Genomic DNA, 19,303 nt, shown 5'->3' on the forward strand with positions numbered 1-19,303 from the left:
AATGTTTTCTAAAACTCACAAATGTTGCATTCAAGCTTCCTAAATTGTTTCATTATGTCGTTTAGAAATGTTTAGTAGGTATTTTTTTCGGAAATTGTTGAAATGACAGAGGGTACTCGAAGAGTTGACTTGATCATGGAGGTTCATAGACGAAATTACCCCCCCCCCCCCGGGACAAAGACATGCAATGGTCAGCATGCCAGTACTAATGCTAATAAAAGCTTCTATTAAAACCTAATTACAATCTGATAGTTTGTGGAGGCAGCTACTCTTTTCCCTAACAATCCACCAATAAACAAGGTAGCATGGGAAATGAAGCAATGCCATGGCGAAATACCTGCATTCAGAATTCGGATTATTCGTCATGACAAACAGAAATGATACCCTCTAAAAAATTACGTTTAGGAAACTGGCATATATTTACGACATACCACAGCGGTGCCCAGGAAGATGCGGGACTGAGAAAAGGGTAAGGCCACCTGCACACAGCATACTCATGCAAGTAAACTTTAGCGAGATGTGCATTGTGCTACCGAAGGTAAAAAAAAATTGGTTAATTGAAAAAATATGCAGCTAACGATGTTTATTACTCTCAGTTGGTTTTGTGTCATAATATTTCAGCCTGATATTAGCAACCAAGAAAAAGGTTGGCATGATATTATTATCCTTACCATATCAAGCCACACGCATGCGCGATCCACTGGGCAATCACGTACAAGCAAGTCCATAGAATGAAGTATGCTATTCTGAACCATAGGAAGGCCTGGAGAGACAGACAGATCACCGCAAGGTTGCATGATTTTGTGAAAGCAATTGATGCGTATATCTCAAAATAAATAAACGCGCCTTGTTCCGATTCCGACTTTACTAACCAAGGTGTTAAGAGCCGTCTCTATCAGTAGGAAGACAAGGTTGAAAGAGTGTATGCATCCCATCACCTGCATTTAAGTTGTGAAAATTATGCAGGTAATGAGTTGAAGTGATGTGATTTTGGCAAATGGATGCAGTGATTTCAGAGTTGTTACTGCTATAACAGGTTGGCTTTGAGGGGTCAGCAATTGGTAGTTGTTTACGAGCAATGTTTGCAGAGATCAAGTCAATGTATCCATTGCACGGGCTGTTAATATAAAAGGCTCCTACCAATGCATCGACAGAAAAAGTAAAGGAAGCAAAAAAAAAAAAAAAAAAAAAAAAAAACTCACTGCATTAAGACTGAAATGCGCTGATGACATGAACGGTACTATCAGGCCCCAGAAGACCACATCCGTCAGCACAACCGCGCCGGCGCTGACCTGCAGACGAAATGCCAGATCTCTTGTATATTGGCAATTTTTATGGTGCACCTCGTTAAATCTGTAAGTTACAACGGAAATGACACCACTCGCAAGAGCACGAACTGAACATGTCGTTGTGACTTGTGAGAGGGCAAATATGTTATACTACCTGGTAGACAATTTGCATGAAGTGTCTCAATCGCCCAGCGCTCTCCCCAGCACCGCCGTCAGGCTCGTCGGCACGGCTGCGGCAGAGCAATCCGGCGTTGCTCTCGGGTTGGTTCGCGCGACTCCCTGAATAATACTTCAGCCACCCGTGCGCGGAACAGAGCGTGGCAACCTGCACGCTCCATAAGTGACTTCCATGGCCGACCAGAAACACGTGTGTGTATGTGCGCCCTCGTGTTCTACGTTGTTCGCACGTACGTACCGCGAAATAGGCGATCTCTAGCAAGAGCGTCCACCTGCAAACGGTTCATGAAAAGTAACACACTGATTGTTACTTACACCGATCTAGCTAGGATGCTGGAGAGAACGGTTCATGTGCACGCGCGTACTCCGTGTAGTACATCATGATGCTGGGGTCGTAGGTCCGCAGGTCCCACAGCAGAACGGCGGCCAGCGCGACCACGGCCGTGGCTCTGAACGCCAGCAGCCACGCCGGGCGCACCCCGGGCCAGCAGCTCCTCCACAGAGCACCGATGCCGTCCTCGGGCGGTGGGTCACTGGTCGACGACGACGACGACGTGGTACGTTGCCAGTTCTTCCGGATGATCGCGCCGAGGGACGCGGCGACGGAGGCCGCGACGACGGCGAAGCAGAGGGAGCACCGCCACTGCACCATGCTTGCTGGGTTGTACGGACCGGTTGGATCAGACGGTATAGTAGCTAGTATTCGACCGGTAGAAGGCACGTACGCAGACAAGGACGCATGGACGAAGTAGACAAGAGGCAGCGAGAGCTGGTTGTTGGTGGTTTAATTTTGACCGGCTGGTGTTACCTAACTGAGCACGCCGTGTTGTTACGAGTAGAGGTGGGATTTGGCCGGGCTGGCTGGCACGGCAGGGTCCCTTGTGCCTCGTGCCGCCTCATGTCAAACAAATTTGGCCCGCTTAGCCCATCGGGCCGTGCCGTGCTAGCACGGTAAGCTGACGGCTAAGTCCAAACATGGCTCATGGCACGTCTTGTCGTATCGGTCTAAGCACGATCTTCTTATTTGTTAACTCGTATACAGTTGCTGCTGTACGATTAGGCATCGTCAAAGTTTCGATCTGACTGTCATGATAAGCAACCACGATTATTATGCTCGATAAACAGGAACACGCATTACATATTGGTAATAACCAGCAAACAAGTTTTGATCTATTCGTAGACATATCTAAGACTCTCTTACCTCAATTAATCAGCGTCACAATGAGAGGCTTTGATAAAATATTACAAGCCCAGTGACCTGCCAACTATGGAGCACTTGTATTAGTTTGATCCATCCTCAATGGCAATACATTTCAATCACTAACTAACAACTCTGCGAGAATCGGACTCATTCATGTCGGGGCGGTCTAGGCATGACCCATTATTTAGGCCAGGCTGGACCACCCATCGTGCCAAGACCCTGGGCATGGCACAGCCCGCGTGTCCGTGCCATTCTGATCGGACCAATTTTTCTCATGTCATATCATATCATGCCATGAACTGTACCAAATCATCGTGCCATAAGCCACCCTAATCGACCCGACCTAAATCCCAACGAGTGGTTGCTCCGAATCTCAAACTTATCCTCAGCTGATCTTAACTCTTTAATGGCCATTGTGTGTACGTAACTTCCAAGTATCAATAAAAATGTGCAGCAATACAATGCATCTAGAAGTAATAGTACATTTCAGGTTTATTTGGCAAAACTCCAACTTCAAAAATTCTTATTTATAGAAATTCTTAGTGTTAGATGTCATAGCTCCAGAAATTCCTGTAGCTGAAGTTAATAACAAACTAGAAATATTTTAATGAGCCGTTATATTTATATTTTATATTTAAAATAAAGACATAAACAACTTAATTTTAACTTACAAACTCAAAATCTATTATGAATATCAGAGATACAAATCTGCCAAACATGCCCTCAGTTGAATACAGTATCACGCTCCTGTGAATAACTGATGTGAAAGGTTGGGACTCGGCACGAGCAAATAAACTCCTCAAATAATGCGCAGCATCACATACGACACTTCATAGAACTTGTGGGGCAAAATGTGGAAGGAAACTGAGAAAAAAAGGTGACTGCCGCGGACCGTGTGGAGGCCCAGCCGCGACAGAGCGGGACAAGGGCGGTGCGGGGTAATTTTATCGCCGTTCCTGGTTTTGTCATTTTTTTAAAAGGGCCGCCTAATTTTATTAAATTAATAAAAATAAAATATATTTTAAATAAAAACTCCTGCAATGCACCCATGCAGTTGTTGTGCGCTAGGGCTCAGGTTTTTAGATTACACCAGTACAAAAGGACCAGCGGTGCTATTACATAATAAACATTAGGCATCAGACGTCAGTGACAACGTATTCGTCGCATAGAAGTCTATGCCGCTAGAGATCGGCATCCTCTCGAAAGGCACACAGTAGGCAGGGCATAGAAGGATCCATTGCTCGGAAGATAGTATCATAGCGGTGCTTCCAAATGTTCCAGCAGCACAACAACATAGTGGACACGGGTTTCCCAGAGATGCGCAACGCCGGGTATGTCTTTTAGCTCACCTCTATCTAGTAGTGTATCCAATATGTTCGGTTTATGGTAAATGGATCTGATGCTAAGCTAAGAAAGTAAATTTTAGTTGGGGCAAGTGTGTTATGCTAGCCACTTTAGTTGAGTTGAAATAATATGATTTTTATAAGGCAAACGTTAATTCTTCTATATAGTTGACTTTTAGAGCAATTCACTAGATCTGTTTTTGAGCTTTGCTATACAAGGAGGAGCAATGCACTATGCACACTGCATACCGCCTTGTAGAGATATAATGTTTATCTTCGTCAAGTATAAATGGACCTTTAGTAATATAATTTGTTTTTTATATTATCTCTTTCTTTGTGTGTTAAATGAGACTTTGGTCATTTGTTAGTGGTGTATCTAGTCAATAGCTTCAACCTTATAATAAGAACAGCTACGTACATCTTGGATGCAAAGGCTAAAATATTTTTTATTATCTTGATGAAATAAAAACCCCCTTTATCTAAAATATGTCTTGCGGCCTGCCTAGTATTGTCCAGATTGTCCAGAAAAAAGGGCATTGCCAGATCAGGTTGCTTCAGAAATATAAATTCGTAATGGAATGTAAATTCGTAAATATACAAAACTCTGTTATCTTCGTAGCTCAGGGGTGCCGGTTTCACACTCAAGCGCGATAGTTGACAGGTGTCAAGTACACTAATTCCTTCTCTTTGCCGTGCACTGTATGTATATATAGTCTGCAACTAATCATGTTTACGTTGGCATTTTACGGCAAGTAGGAAAACAAGGTTCAAAGAGTGTGAAATTTGAACGAACAGTAAGTTGAAGCGTTCAGATTTCGATAAAGTGGCTGCAGTGGATTTCAGAGTTTTTTTTTCTTTGCGGGGAAAGTGGATTTCAGAGTTTTTTTCTTTGCGGGGAAAGTGGATTTCAGAGTTGCTGCTACAAGAATCGGCCGGGTGATTTTGAGGGGTCAGCAACCGGTGGTCATCTAGGAGCAATGTGTGCAGATGGCAAAAATTTAAAAATAGATAACAAACATAACTGTATTTGTTAAAATAGATAATATATCGCGCTACTGCAAAAAAGACTATCAGTGCTAGCTGAAAAATTGCATCAGTACCGGTTTTTCAATCGGCATTTTTTACTCGGCACTGCTAGTCCACTACTATCAGTACCGGTTCACCACATGACACTATTGCTATTTCCAGTGAATAAAGAAAGCGAAAATTGACAGCGACAGGAGCGGCATTCGAGGCGACTTGAGGCTCATCTCCACTACCGCCGGGCACTGTTGCTCCCGTCGCCGCTGCTGCGCTCTCGGACCCACCGCCCTTGGAGCCACGGCTCCCCGCCGCACTCTGCACCCTCGGACCCATCGCCCTTGGAGCCACCGTCCTCAGACTCGCTGCCCTCGGAGCCGTTGCTCCCCGCCACGCTTATATCCTTCGTCACCAACTTCAAGAGCACCTCCGACGGCCACACCTGCAAGAGCAGCTTCAGCCCGAAGCTGCACCACAACAAAAGCAAAAAGCGCGTAACACCAACAGCTCAACATCATTCCGTCACTTCTGATTCCACGCACCTCAACACCAAACTTTTAACCCTCCAACCCACCTGTGGATCTGGCTCTTCATTGACCCCTCTGGCGCGCTCCCGAACCCGATCCACGCTCGGTTCATCTGCACATCCAAACCACGCCACCAGGAACCCCACACAAAACCCAAATGCAGGAGACGGGAAACGCCTAGCACCTTATCCATGACGAAGTCGACGACGGCCTCGGCGTTCTCCAGCGTCGTGCGTTCGCCGAAGGCGATGTCGCCCCAAAGGTCCTTCAGGGTCAGCTGTAGCGGAAGGGTGTCATCACCGTCACTCGAGAGCTCGACCTAACCACCACGAGCAAGCAGCAAAGAGAGGGAAGAAGAGACCGATCAATATGGGCAGGGCGTCATGCTGCGATAAGGTGACCGTGAAGAAAGGGTCGTGGATGGTGAAGTGGGAGCAAGTGAGGGCGGGGAAGAAGGAGTAGGTGAGAGCGATGGACGAGCGCAGGAGACAAGGTAGAGAGAGACAGAGAGGACAAGCACGCGAAGAGATAAGCTCAACGCCGATCAGACGTGAGAGAGATAAGATCAAGCCAAAATCCAATTGAAAAAAAAATCGGGTCTGGCTTTGCTTCAGTGTCGGTTGGAGGTTACAACCGCCACTGATAGTCAGTATCAGCGTTGGTTCGTGCCTAGAACCGGCACTGATACTTCAGTGCCGGTTCTAGGCACGAACCAACGCTGATACTGACTATCAGTATCGGTTTTTAGCGCCTCACTTATTGTTCGTGCGCCGGAGTTTAAGAACCGGTACTAATACATCTTTAGTAGCGGTTATTGTTAAACTGGCACTAATGGGGTGCTACTTTTGACCCCTTCTGTAGTAGTGTCGGTGTATTTGCAAATCTAGTATATGTATTCGACACCTTAAATACCGAAAAATCGATTCCAGTATCTCAGGTACTGAAAACTCCTATATTCGCCAAATATGGCACTGTTTATTGTATTTGGCACATCGGCTGCCGAAAACTCCCTGTATGCCGAATATGGTGAACAGGGTCGTATTCAGCACCTCAGGCGTCGAATACAGGCCAGTCCCGCTCACATCGCGTCAGTCAATGCTTTTGGCGTGGCAAGTCACATCGTGTCGCGTCATTTCACTTTTGCCGCCTTTTTGAATGCACACTCAATTGTGTTTCGCTATAAAATGCGAGGGTGGTGCCATGTTTCACTATAAGGAGCCGCAGCGCGACCAGAGAGCAAACGAGCAGCGCGAGCAAGGGAGGAGATGAGAGGAGAAGCAGCAGCGCTACGCGTGGAGAGGAGAAGCAGCACGAGGTGAGGAGTAGCAGCAGCGCGATGAGAGGAGAATCAGTCCAAGACGAAGAGGAGCAGTAGCATGAGTTATAGTAAGTACTTAAATTATATATTTAATTAATACTTGCAGTAATAATAGTAATTAGAGTACGTAGATTGTTTAATCTGTTCAATTATATTTGTATAATTATTTGCTTAGTTTGATTATACGAATTTGATTATTTGCTTAGTCAGTATAATAGTAATTAGCGTGAATTTGTATAATAGTAATTATTAGCTTAGTCAGAGTAAGTAGATCGTATAATAGTAATTAGTATGAATTTGATTAGTCAATGTAATTAGATTATTTAATTAGTTTAATAACATGATAGCCTAGTGGTGGCACTTTGTGCTAGTGGTGGCCTAGTGCATGCATGCTCTCCATAGGTGGAAGTAGGGTGTCGGTGTAACGAGAGAAAAGAGAGAAAAAGAAAGGAAAAAGGGTAAAGGATAAAAAAATATTTTTAGGAATATTTAAAAAACTTGGGTTGGACAGAAAGATTTGATAAAAATTACAATGGGCCAAAAAATTGTCAAATTGAATTTATTTATTAATAGTGGTGTGCGTATGTTTAATTAGTATTTTAATTTAATCTATTAAAATAGTGGTGCGCATAAGAACTTTTGCCCTTAGTTCAAGAAAAGAAGCAGCTATGAAGTCAAATAGAGCAATATTTTTAGTGTCTTCTACTCATTGTAAACTAGTTCCTTTCTCTCTTCAACTCACCATAAAGAAATCTATTAATAGATTAATAGTGTATTGTCAAATGTGAGCACTAAAATTTTACTAAGAACTATAGATATAGTAGTATTCACCGTAAAAAGGAGATGATTACCCGGGTTGAGAGGGGCATGTTGATGTTTCTGACTTCGGTAAAAGTAAATGTGGTATAAAGAAACCTAGCAAAACTAGCTTCCAAAATATTTTTGAAGTCAATTTATAATGAGATTGAATATTTGATTAGTATAACTTTCATGTTAGTTCAATTAATATTTTAATTCAATATTAATTATTAATTACTTCATTTGAATTCAATATTGATGATTTAATTAGCATTGTTAATTACTTAAATATTTAGCATTGTTAAGTATAGTACTATTTAATTTGAATTGTTAATTTATTTATTATTTATCAAGGGGCGTAATTAGTTGTGTACCGTACATGAATCTGATTAGTTATTTTATTAGATGTATTTTGTTTAGCAGATATGGTATGACTTTCCATATTTACTCTTATCGAAGTTTATTAGAACATCCAGTAGTTTTGCACGGGAGACTCATAACAGTTCAGAACTGCCAGCACATAGAGAGTTCGATTGAGGTACTAATGACCTGGATGGCATGAAATCACATGTTATGAGCCTTTTGCGTGTGAACCAACAATATCATATTGTTGTCCTGGAGGGTGTGCGGCTACGTCTTGTTCCAAATAGTTTGGTCGTTGTCCATACGTTGTTCAAGATGAGAAGAAACAACGCATGAGTTTTATACTCACACAAGGCATTGGAGGAGAACTTTGATATGGGGTTATACGTAAACATAGTGTCACGAAGACATACACATTCCACTTTTCTTTTGGCGAGATGGCCGTAACATTGAGGGACGTGGCCATGCTGACCGGGCTGCCAATCAAGGGCGCCCCGTTAGTAGTTTCGCGACCAGCAAAGGAGTATGGAAGGGTTACATTGATGGCAGATAATTATTTGTTATGTAATGCACTTCAAATATTGTAGTGCTATTCAATCTTCATTGACCATCTGTATCTTGTAGGTTTTGTATGCAATATGACAAGAAGGATGTTAGCCTCTCCATGTTCTAGATTCATGGGCTGCCACAGTTTGGTTCATGCCCACCAGATATGGACAAGGCTACAGTTTTACAGCACTATGAGGTGTACTTGTACGTCCTGCTAGGAAGCATCATGTTCTGCAACACGATAGACGATTATGTCGTCCCCCATATTGTATGGTTAGCGAGTCAGCTCGCACATCCTTATGAGCCGACATCTTACAGTTGGAGATCTTTTGTACTAGCTGCCTCATACAAAGGATTGTGTGATACAACCCAACGATCAAAGAAGAGGGGATCAGTTACAGGCTGCCTACACCTCTTACAGCTATGGAGCTGGGAGTACCTCCCAATTTGTCAGCCTTGGGTGCTCAAGAGCTACTATCCAGTCCTCATCTTCGATGGCATTACAGATGACATGAGACCTACGATGGGATATCGGTGGATGCATGGCAGGGTGAGATGGAGTCAGCAGTAAGACCATGGTAGCTATTTCCGAGTGATCAGTGATTTGGACGTCCTTAGCGTCGATCTCATGGAGTGGGATCCATAGCGTATGGCACGAGTGGCTGAAATTGCGATTGGAGGGCTCATCACATCATATTGTTGGTGTGACTTAGTCTTATGGATCCCCAAATACTTCTTATTGCACATGAACAATGTGGAAGTATATTCTCCTGAGTGTGTACATAGGCAGCTTGGGTACCAACAGGTGATGCCAATACCTCCCCCATAAGACATCGGTCAGGTGCTAAGTAAGTGTGTTATTGTAGGTAGCATTGGTACCTTTGGTGATGCATGTTAATAAATTATAGCACATACAGGAGGAGCGCACAGGGGGGTAGAGGCATGTAGGACTGGGCATCTGTGAATGTTGAGCACCTACAGAGGTGGATAGAGTCAGTCACGGTGGATATCGTCGTTACTGCTGGACAATACGATGATGCCACGTACTGCGAGTACCTTTCATGGTACCGTCCGCGTACGTATGCCACCTTACTCAATGGACTTGTAGAGTCGGGCCCCAAAACCTTCCCAGAGGATCGTGCCCGTCTTCTTTATGTTGTGGTAATTACTGCGGTACTTATAACATTTTTTATTGGTTAAATATTTGTATTACTGACATGACCCTCATCTTATACAAACCAAAGAGACGTACGAGATGCATACGTAGGTGGAGCAAGCTTGTCGGGAAGCAAGCAGATCATCAACACGGAGGGATCGGAACCCTCTCCGGGACTACATGAGGACGAGAGGGTCTCGCTTCTTGTTCACTATATGTGGTCTAGGTTGTTGTGCCCCGCGTTGGAGGGGGTATGACCTACCAGCCATGGACCCCTCCCGTGCCTCCCACAACAGGCACTCATCCGGTGCCCGTGACAAACTCGTTTGGGCACAGTCGTGAGAAGTCCCATACGGTAGGATATTGATGATGATGAGCAATAGAACACGAGATAGGGGCCAGCACAGGCCGTTGGGATGAGTCGCTAGTGCATTTGTTCGGTGCACTTGTACTTGTTAACGATACATGTATTATTGACTTTATTGACGTAGTCATTCCTATTATGTATTATTCATTATATTGTTAATTTAATTATTTTTAATTTATGTAATATTTGTTAAATAATTCTAACACACAATTTATATAATGTTTGTCAGATAATTGTGATATTTAATAATCAGGGATTCGTACTTTGGTACAGAGTCATAACGTTGCAATGAAGGATCAATAAATCTATAGCAGGATCTTCGAGTACAGGCTTTCATGGACACCTAGAACGATCCATATAGCACTTAATGTCTCATTGTAGGTTGTGCGTGAAGGGGAGGATGGTCCCTTCAAGGAGAGTAACATAATCCAAGTCGTGGCCAAATTGCATGTAAGGCTCTTCTGTTCCGCGTTAACCGCTCCACTCTAACATATAACCACTGAGGATCTTAGGGCCCTCTTGCATGAGCGGCGTCAAACGTATCTCAGGGTGTGCGAATTGGCCGACCAACCTTCTGTTCTAGGTTTCTCTAGTAGGCAAAAAAACGATAGTGATGTTACTCGACCAGTATGCATCCCACATTCAAGTTCGTAATTTCCTATGTGCTCACCCTACTTATATTTCTTCCATTGATTCGAATGCACCTCTTTTGTGTTATGCATTCCCGAAAGATGCACAGTTGATCAACAAAGACATCACAAACTTCTTGGTGATGTATATGCTCTTCGGTGGGGGTGTCATGCTTGGTTCACGTAGAAAACGACAACGGTGTGAACCTAAGGGGTACAGGGGCGCCCTCTACTACTCATCCAGAAAATAATGAGGACGATGAGGATGATGATTTCATGTCCCCAATTCCTCGACGTTCCAACAGCAACACATGAGAAGGTTCAATGACCACTCCAAGAGGACGTTCACACACCACACCGAGATGGCGTACAACCAACAAAGAAATAGGACGTGCTACTATCATGATAGCTCAAGATGATGATGACGACGATGATTTCATGCCACAACAACCCCTCCCTCCGAGGCCTCCATCTCCGGAGGACATTGATTGCACTGAAAATGATGGTGGATTTACTGATACACATCCAACTTCCAATTACCACTTCAGAGACGACAACCATATTACCCTGATAGCATGAACTGGCACAATTGATATTCTTCCGCTAATTTGCGTTGCCACTTTCCTCTACCATCCTGATATGATCTAGATATTCAACATATATTGCACTACGAACTATGTAAATGGTAGGTAGGACTATTTATTTTGTTTACGAACTTTTGTGAACTATTTATCTAATGAATGTGATAGTAAGTTTATTATATTAACGTACTGTTCAAGCACAATTTTTTTCAACATATATAAGGTATTTGTGAACTCAGGTTTTAGACATGTTAATGTATCACCAGCATCTCAAAGACTAACATTAATTGTAACTCTAAAATCAACAATATGATTATATGAACCGTTCAACCTCGGGTTATGCTTGCTTTAGGATGAATGCTTAAAGCAGACTTCAATTTTGGATTAAGATCAAAGGGATACATGTTACTTCTACACCCACTCAAAATCAACAGCTTTCACTAGAAATGCTTTCATAGGATTTTATACCTCCATGCAAAAGCAACAATAACTTATTGCTAAACTTTTGCAGAATAAAATGACCACACTAAGCAACAGTTTTCACAGAGAATCTCTGTCAAGCATCAATATCATAACTTTTCCAGCTTTCACAGAAAATCCTATGCTCCAGTCCCCAGCCAAGCTCATGCACTCAGTCCATGCATCAGTACCCAGCCACCATAAATAATCCCACCCATCCATGGATAGACCACTCCTTCCTCAACTCTCTCAACTATAATATCTTCCTCAGCTCCACCAAGCCCACCCAAGAAATATTATGGGATTTTCATCCCCTAGGGGGTCGAACCGTCGATGTGCTTCAGTGACAACCCTTGTAGGCTTCACGAGTCCCAGGACATCTCCTACACCTATGCCTATACTTCTTCATGTGTACCAACTACAAGTACGACAAGTCTCAATATGGACCGTACAAGTATCCACGGTATAGCGACGTATATCACTAATGTGGCACTTTCTGTACTATTTTATGCACTATCTTACTAATCTACCCGCTTGTTTTATTTGCTCAGTCTCCTCCACCTATCTGTGATTTCATGGAATGGCTAGACATAGAGCAAAATACGCACCAGAAGCAGTGGGTCGACATGAGCATACGATGGAGGAGGGAAGCGTACGAACGCCGAGAGTATGAGCAACAACAGGAGAAACTACGACTCAAACGTCAGGAGGAGGTGCGTACGAGGAAGGCAGTCAAGGAGCGCGCCACGGTTGAGGCACGTGAAGCAGAGAGGGAAAAGAAGCGGAAGAGGGCCCATCGGGCTAAAGCGGAGGACCCTAATGCCCTGCGAAAGGGCAAATATCTTAGATACACTCAATAGAGAGCATCTATTGTAACCTAGTCTATTTTAATTCTCTAAGGTATGTTTAGTTTAGCAGTGACACACTATTAAGTTAGTCTTTAGGCGTACCGTACATGCCAACGTTTACTGTCGTCACCTCTTTATGATTATGGTCCATTCGCGCAACGACAAAAAAACTCATATCGCATGTAATGTTTATCAACATATATAACGTCTATACCGAATTATATGATAATCGTTCACAACTATTATTATTTGACAAATTAGATTTTGTATCCTCCTGACGTTACTTTTCTAAAAAGTTACCTACACAAATACATTAAATGAATAATAAAAAAATCGATAAAATTACATTGAAATAAATTTACACACACTCACTTATCCGGTTTCTTTTTTTATTTATTTGCACTTACCTTGATAAAACTAAACTATGCTACAAAATCAGCCCGCTCATATTTTATAGCAAAACATGGTAGCACGTGGATCCAAAAAAGTGATAAAAGCGAAACGATGCGATCATCGCACCAAAAGCACCGACCTGAGGTGCCGAATACAGAGATTTTTCGGCACCTAAGGTGCCAAATATAGGAGTTTTCAGTGCCTCAGGTACCAGAATTAATTTTTTTGTTAGATATATCTAATATATGTGCTAAATTTATACATACACCAATATATTATCTATTTTGAGAAATACGTCTATTGCCTAGTTTTGAATTTTTGCTATGCAGATGGATACCAAGTCTATTCTTTGCATGGTGAGTTCACGTACTCACTGCATTGCGACAGAGGAGAAAAGAAGGTTGTGGGCTTTCTTTTCTTTACTATGGGCTCTCAATCGGCCCAACTATCCTGAGGAAAGAGTTTTTTATTTTTATATTTTTTAATATAAATACTTGTAAAAATATATCTTGAATGAAAATGTTTACCAAAAAGATGCCTACTATCCTCTTAAAGGGTTACAGCCCTTTTAAAGAGCGGTAAGTATGCCACGATGACACGGACAGTGCCACGTGAATCTTATCACCCTCTCATTAGACTATCTCCAACCATATTTCTTTCATTTCGTTCCTTTCTCGATTCCCTTCCCTGTTCACATTCCCTTTATTTTCTCTTATCTCCCACAACATCCCTTCAAGGGGAATCGCGAAAGGAAAGGAGAGAGAATTTCATCCTGGAGGGAATGACCTTGGAAATCCCTTCGTGACGGGAACCGTGAAGGGAAACCATTGGAACGCTGAAGGGAACGAAAATCCCTTCACGATGAGAATCTGAGCCGTGAAGGGATTTCCTTGGGCTCAGTCTTAGGTGGTTAAGCCTTACCGCCCTCTGAGAGGGTGGTTAGTCTTTTTCCCATGATGAACCGTACCTCGCAACTCAATTTCCTTTTAAATTAAAATGGTTTTAGGATTATGGATACCACATGAATTACGGAACACGTATATAACAAATTTAGGATTTTTAGAGCAACAAAAGACTTTTATTTTAAACAATAAAGATGAGAAAGAAAATTGAATTGTGGGGTATTGTTCACCATGTGTAAAAGAATAACCGTGCTCTTAGAGGGTGGTAAGGCCTACGTGCAATCGTGGTATGCTTATCCCCCTCCGAAAGGGCTACATCTTTTTGAGAGGACGATAGGCGTCTATTTCCGCAAATTATTCTATCTGAGGTATATTTTTGTAAATATTTATGTTAGAAAATGTAAAAATAAAAAGAATTCTTGAGGAAATACTCGACTGTGTACTCAAACTTTTTTATTTTTCAATATTTGTAAAAGTAAATGCTCATTTATAAAATTGCACATCTAGACTATTTCTGTCTGCTGCTTAAGCAACAACAAGGTGTTGCTCATCTAAGGGACGACACCTTTAAAAGATAAAAAATAACAAAATAAAAACACTATATTCTATTGCTCTCAAAATTTAAAATACTATCAAAATAATCATAAAATTTCTTAAAAAATATATATTATAGAGGATAGACCGGTCTAGCTCAAAACAAATTAAGACAAAAAATATTATTTTTACAATGAGAAAAAAGAGAAAAAATTCATTGTACACAGTTTGACACTGTATACAGTGAAATTTGTCTTTTTCTCATTGTAAAAATATTGATTTGAATTGAAATTTTTTGGAGAGATATATTATAGATTTCTCTACGATATACTTTTTTTCAGATTTTTTTTGACTATTTAGGTAGTGCTTTGAAATTTGAGAGCAATGGAATGTATTGTTTTTTTATTTTTTAAGTTGTCATCTGTTGAAAGGGTGATATCATTATTTTTTAAAAGGTGACATTTACTGTCGCTCAACCAACGAGTGACGATAGGCTAAATATGTAATATTTTAAAATAGGCATGTACTTTTGTAAATACACTACTGCAAAAAGCACATCAATGCTGGTTGAAAAATAGCATCAATTCCTATTTTTCAACCAGCACTCTTTACTCAACACTAATAGTTGACTACTATTAATATCGGTTCGTCACCCAACAGTATTGCTATTTTCACAGAATAAAAAATAGAAAATTGGCAGCGACGGGAGCGGCATCCGAGCCAGGTTGGAAAGAGCCAGCTCAAATGCAGATCCCGCCGCCGCTATCGCGCTCTCAGACCCGTCGTCGCTGCAGTGCCCTCAGAGCCACCGCAGCTGCCGTGCCCTCAGAGCCACCACTACCATGCTCTCAGACCCATCGTCGCTGCATAAGTTAGACAACATGCAAGTGGAGTACAACAGATCGAAGAACACCAACAACACAGGCCAGACGTGAGCAAGCACATGCCTGCACTCCATAGCGACCAGATCTGAGGATCAGAGCATGGGGCTTGCTGTGGTGAGGTTATGATGAAGGGGAGAGGTGGTGGGGCAGTGAGATGGAAAAAAAGCAGAGGGAGGATGGAGCGAGACAATGGCTAGGAGCTCTTAGTAGAGTGAGAGAAAGCAGAGGCAGAGTGAACAGATGAGCGCATGAGATAAGGTAGAGAGAGAGCGGACGAGTGCGTACGCGAAGAGATAAGCCCAGCGCCGATCGAACGCAAGAGAGCTCAGACCGAGCCAAAATCTCATTCAATAAAAATTTTGGGTCTGGTATGTTTCAGTCCCAGTTGAGGCTACAACCGGCACTGATGGTCGCAGCCAAAATCCCATTCAATAAAAATTTCGGATCTGGCTATGCTTCAATGACGGTTGGTATATGAAATCGGTACTAATAGTAACTATAAGTGCTGGTTCGTGATTAGAACATGTACTGATAATGACTATATGTGCCGGTTCTAAATGTCTTATTCGTTGTTCACGCTTGGGAGTTTAATAACCGATACTGATATGTCTTTAGTAGTGGTTATTGTTGAATCGGTACTGATAGAGTGCTACATATATGGTGTTTTATACCAGTGATATTAAAAACAATCTCCGTGTACCTACTTCCTGCGTAACGCCCCGGCCCGACCCAGCCCAGCCCAGCCACCCTCACTGCTGCCGGCCCTGACCACGACAGTAACAGTAACACTCTCTCCAATTACCAATTTGCTGCCCTCTCATAAGAAAATTTACTCCAATAACTGTGGAGAAACGGTTTTCCCAGCTAGTACACCAGTCAATCTCCTGACCTCTAAACATACAGCACCAACAAAATGATCTGACCAAGCTCATGGGCCATTGATTGTGCCGCGCGACCCCTGCTTCCAGGTGATGCATACATACACACACAAGTCCTAGGAGCAGAGATCTATCCATCTATGGGAATGACGACGGCCGTGCCTCCTCGTCCGTTCTCGTTGTTCTGGGCGGTGGCCTGGCGCATACAGTCAAAGTGCAGTAGAAGTTCAAGACTAGCTAGCTACCGACAACTGATGTAATAATGCAAGCAGTACTCATCAAGATCACATGCATGCTGCCGGTACGTTCCCTTCCCGAATGGCTTGGTTTCAGGCAACCCAACCCAGAGATGATATTTGATTTTTGACCGGCAAACAACAAGACCGTAGCTCAAAACGCCTAGCTGATCAACAACCTGCCCGTCAGGGTTGGAGGGCCTGGCTTACTGTCCCTACGCGTACATCGGTATATTTTTAATGAAATAATATCTTTATTCCAGTCTCTGTATAAGGCATGCATCAAGTCATTCAATATTACAAAGATTGAGCCATAGGCTCCGGAAGAAAGTGCCAACAGATAGCATAGTAAAAAAGTTCTTAAACATGATTGACAAAAACTCAGGAACAAATGCTTCTAGTTGGCTTCCATCCATACTTAGCGAAAATCTCCATTATTGTTGCTTCTAACAAATGGCATGCCCATTTCATCCTCTCCCTTAAGCATAATCCTTTTGCAGCAGTGACCAAAAATGGATCCAATAGATTCCCTGAACATCATCTGCATATACGGGTGAGCTTTTATCTTATAAAAAACAACATCATTTCTGCACAACCAAATTGCTCAGCAAAGAGCACTCGCTCCAACCTAAATTTGGAACTTATTTTTGAATCAAAATTTCTTAACCAATCCCCAAACAAACGAGCTACACTTCTAGGAGGTTCTAGACCCAGTGCAACTTGTGTACTACCCTCCATATAAACTTCACAAACTGACAATCGAAAGAAAATATGTTGGATAGTTTCATAGTTATTAAAAAAGAGCATTGTGTACTACCCTATCAACTATGTTTTACTAAGTTATCCTTTGTCAGTATTACTCTCGCTGTAAATACCATAGAAAAATCTTTATCTTTGGATGAAGCTTTAATTTCCACAAGAAGCGGTCTGGATGAATGATATCATGATCTATACATCGAATGAACGGTAAATTGTCCATGTTTGTGTAAGAGACCATATATGGTCATGCAACTTTATTTTATTCTATTTGGAAGATTGCCTTCTTAATCTCTTTTTCAGTAAACATCTGTGTAACTGTGAGAATCGAATTCTCCACATATCCTCCTCCGAGATTCCATCATCTAAAAATGGTTACTCTCAGTGGACCAAAAAGATCCTTATAATTAGGTACACGTGGATGCAATACAAAAAAAACAAAGTGCAGCAAGGCATGCACCTGTTGGTTTGTAGAGAGGAACACGGATGCTCCGGTGAATGCTGATGGGATGGGATGGGATGGGATGGTTGTGACTCGGCACCAGTGTCTCAAATAATGCGCAGCAAACCATTGGAACACAAGCTCACATAGGGAAGGGGTGGCCCAGTAGCAGAACGAGCTCGCGTCATCGACCATTTCTCCCGGCCGGCCCGAGACAGGAATCTTGCAGCCCAGTTTCCGCGCCCCTCGCGCTTATATTTAATATTTGCAAAATTACATGTACTTTTAAAATATTTTCAGAATTAGGCTACCGTCAGCATTTACATTTGATGAACATATGATACTTTGTAGGCTTTATGGTCAAATCGGCCCGAATTAATAAGGATGGTGGACGGGTGAGATTTTTCTCGCATCGCGCTTTAGTGGGCCTATTGAAAAGGTCATCCAGTTATCACCTGTTGGGTGATATTTTGTGGGTCTCACGGTCAAACCAGCCTGAATTTAATAAGTGTGGTGAACGGGTAAGATCTTTCTCGCATCATGTCTTTTCGGGTCTACTGAAAAGATATCGTTCTTTTAATGGGCGAGATCTTTTCAGTATATATGGCGTCACGCGTGCCCGACTGACGTTATCACTCTCATTTGTTGTGTGTCCGGTTGAGAGAAGAGGCAGAGAGCGTGTTGAGAGAGGAAGGAGAGGAGGAGAGAGGAGGGGAGGGAGAAAAAATAGGAGACGAAGCCTTGGTGGAGAAAAAAGTATTTTTTTTACTCTGTTTTTTTACAAATTTGATAGGATAATCACTAGTACTAGATTTTGATATAGGTTAGAAGTTAGATTTAAGGTTTAAACGTAGGTTAGAATCTAGAGATAGGTTTAGAACTAGTGTTAGATATAGTTTAACAATTAGATTTAGTCTACATGCATATGTAAGCAATTAGATGTAGTATTTAGACATATGTTAGATATTAGATGTAGGATTTAGACATAGTTTAGATAGAAATTACGCAATAAATGTAGGATTTAGAGGTTTTAGATGTAGCAGCATGAGGATTTTTTTTTCTTGCAATGTAGAATAACCGTTGGACCATGTTTTTAATCAATGCTGCAATATTGTAGACGTCAACTTACGCATGTTTTTTTTGTCAAAATAATGGTAGGATTTTATATTGATGGTTGGCAGGTACGTCAGATAAGTGGTAGTTTAAGATTTTTTATGAGGATGGTGAAATATTTTTATGGTCTGAAATGGGTAGTATAGTTGGTCTTTGAGTCAATAAACAAGAGTATTTTCAGACATATGCAAAAGAGTGTCGAGCATTTGTATGATTGGTTGATGCGGAGTTTCAAAATAGACATTGAGATTCAAGAGGTAACCATTAGCATTGTGAACGACTGTAGGAGAGATGGCGTGTACTGAGAGGTGTACCCCTCAGGAAAAATCAAGTATGAATGATGTACTTGCAGGATGTAGTAGAAAGAGATTGGCTACCTATGTTGCTTGTGCAATGAAAGAATAAGGAGGGAGTTAGGGAGATGCAGGGTGGGAGTATGTGGAGAAAGAGGAGGTTGATGAGGAAGAGTGTGATGAGAAGGGTAATGAGGATGGTGAACCGGATGCTGCACAGTCATCGAATGATTCAATTGAACTCACC

At 42.1% G+C, this 19,303-nt stretch overlaps 1 protein-coding gene across 1 annotated transcript; it reads right to left on the reverse strand.

Moving 5' to 3' along the window:
* Window positions 1-234: 234 nt before the first annotated feature.
* Window positions 235-2,118, reverse strand: LOC133902982 (uncharacterized). The gene is made up of 8 exons (XM_062344316.1): window positions 1,832-2,118; window positions 1,705-1,738; window positions 1,444-1,614; window positions 1,203-1,292; window positions 873-938; window positions 672-763; window positions 432-479; window positions 235-337 (listed from the first exon to the last, which is right to left on the reverse strand). The coding sequence occupies exons 1-8, from the start codon at window positions 2,116-2,118 to the stop codon at window positions 235-237; spliced, it is 891 nt and encodes a 296-aa protein (XP_062200300.1).
* Window positions 2,119-19,303: the final 17,185 nt, after the last annotated feature.

This window comes from Phragmites australis, chromosome 2 (genome assembly GCF_958298935.1).
Source record: "Phragmites australis chromosome 2, lpPhrAust1.1, whole genome shotgun sequence".
Classification (NCBI taxonomy): Eukaryota; Viridiplantae; Streptophyta; class Magnoliopsida; order Poales; family Poaceae; genus Phragmites; species Phragmites australis.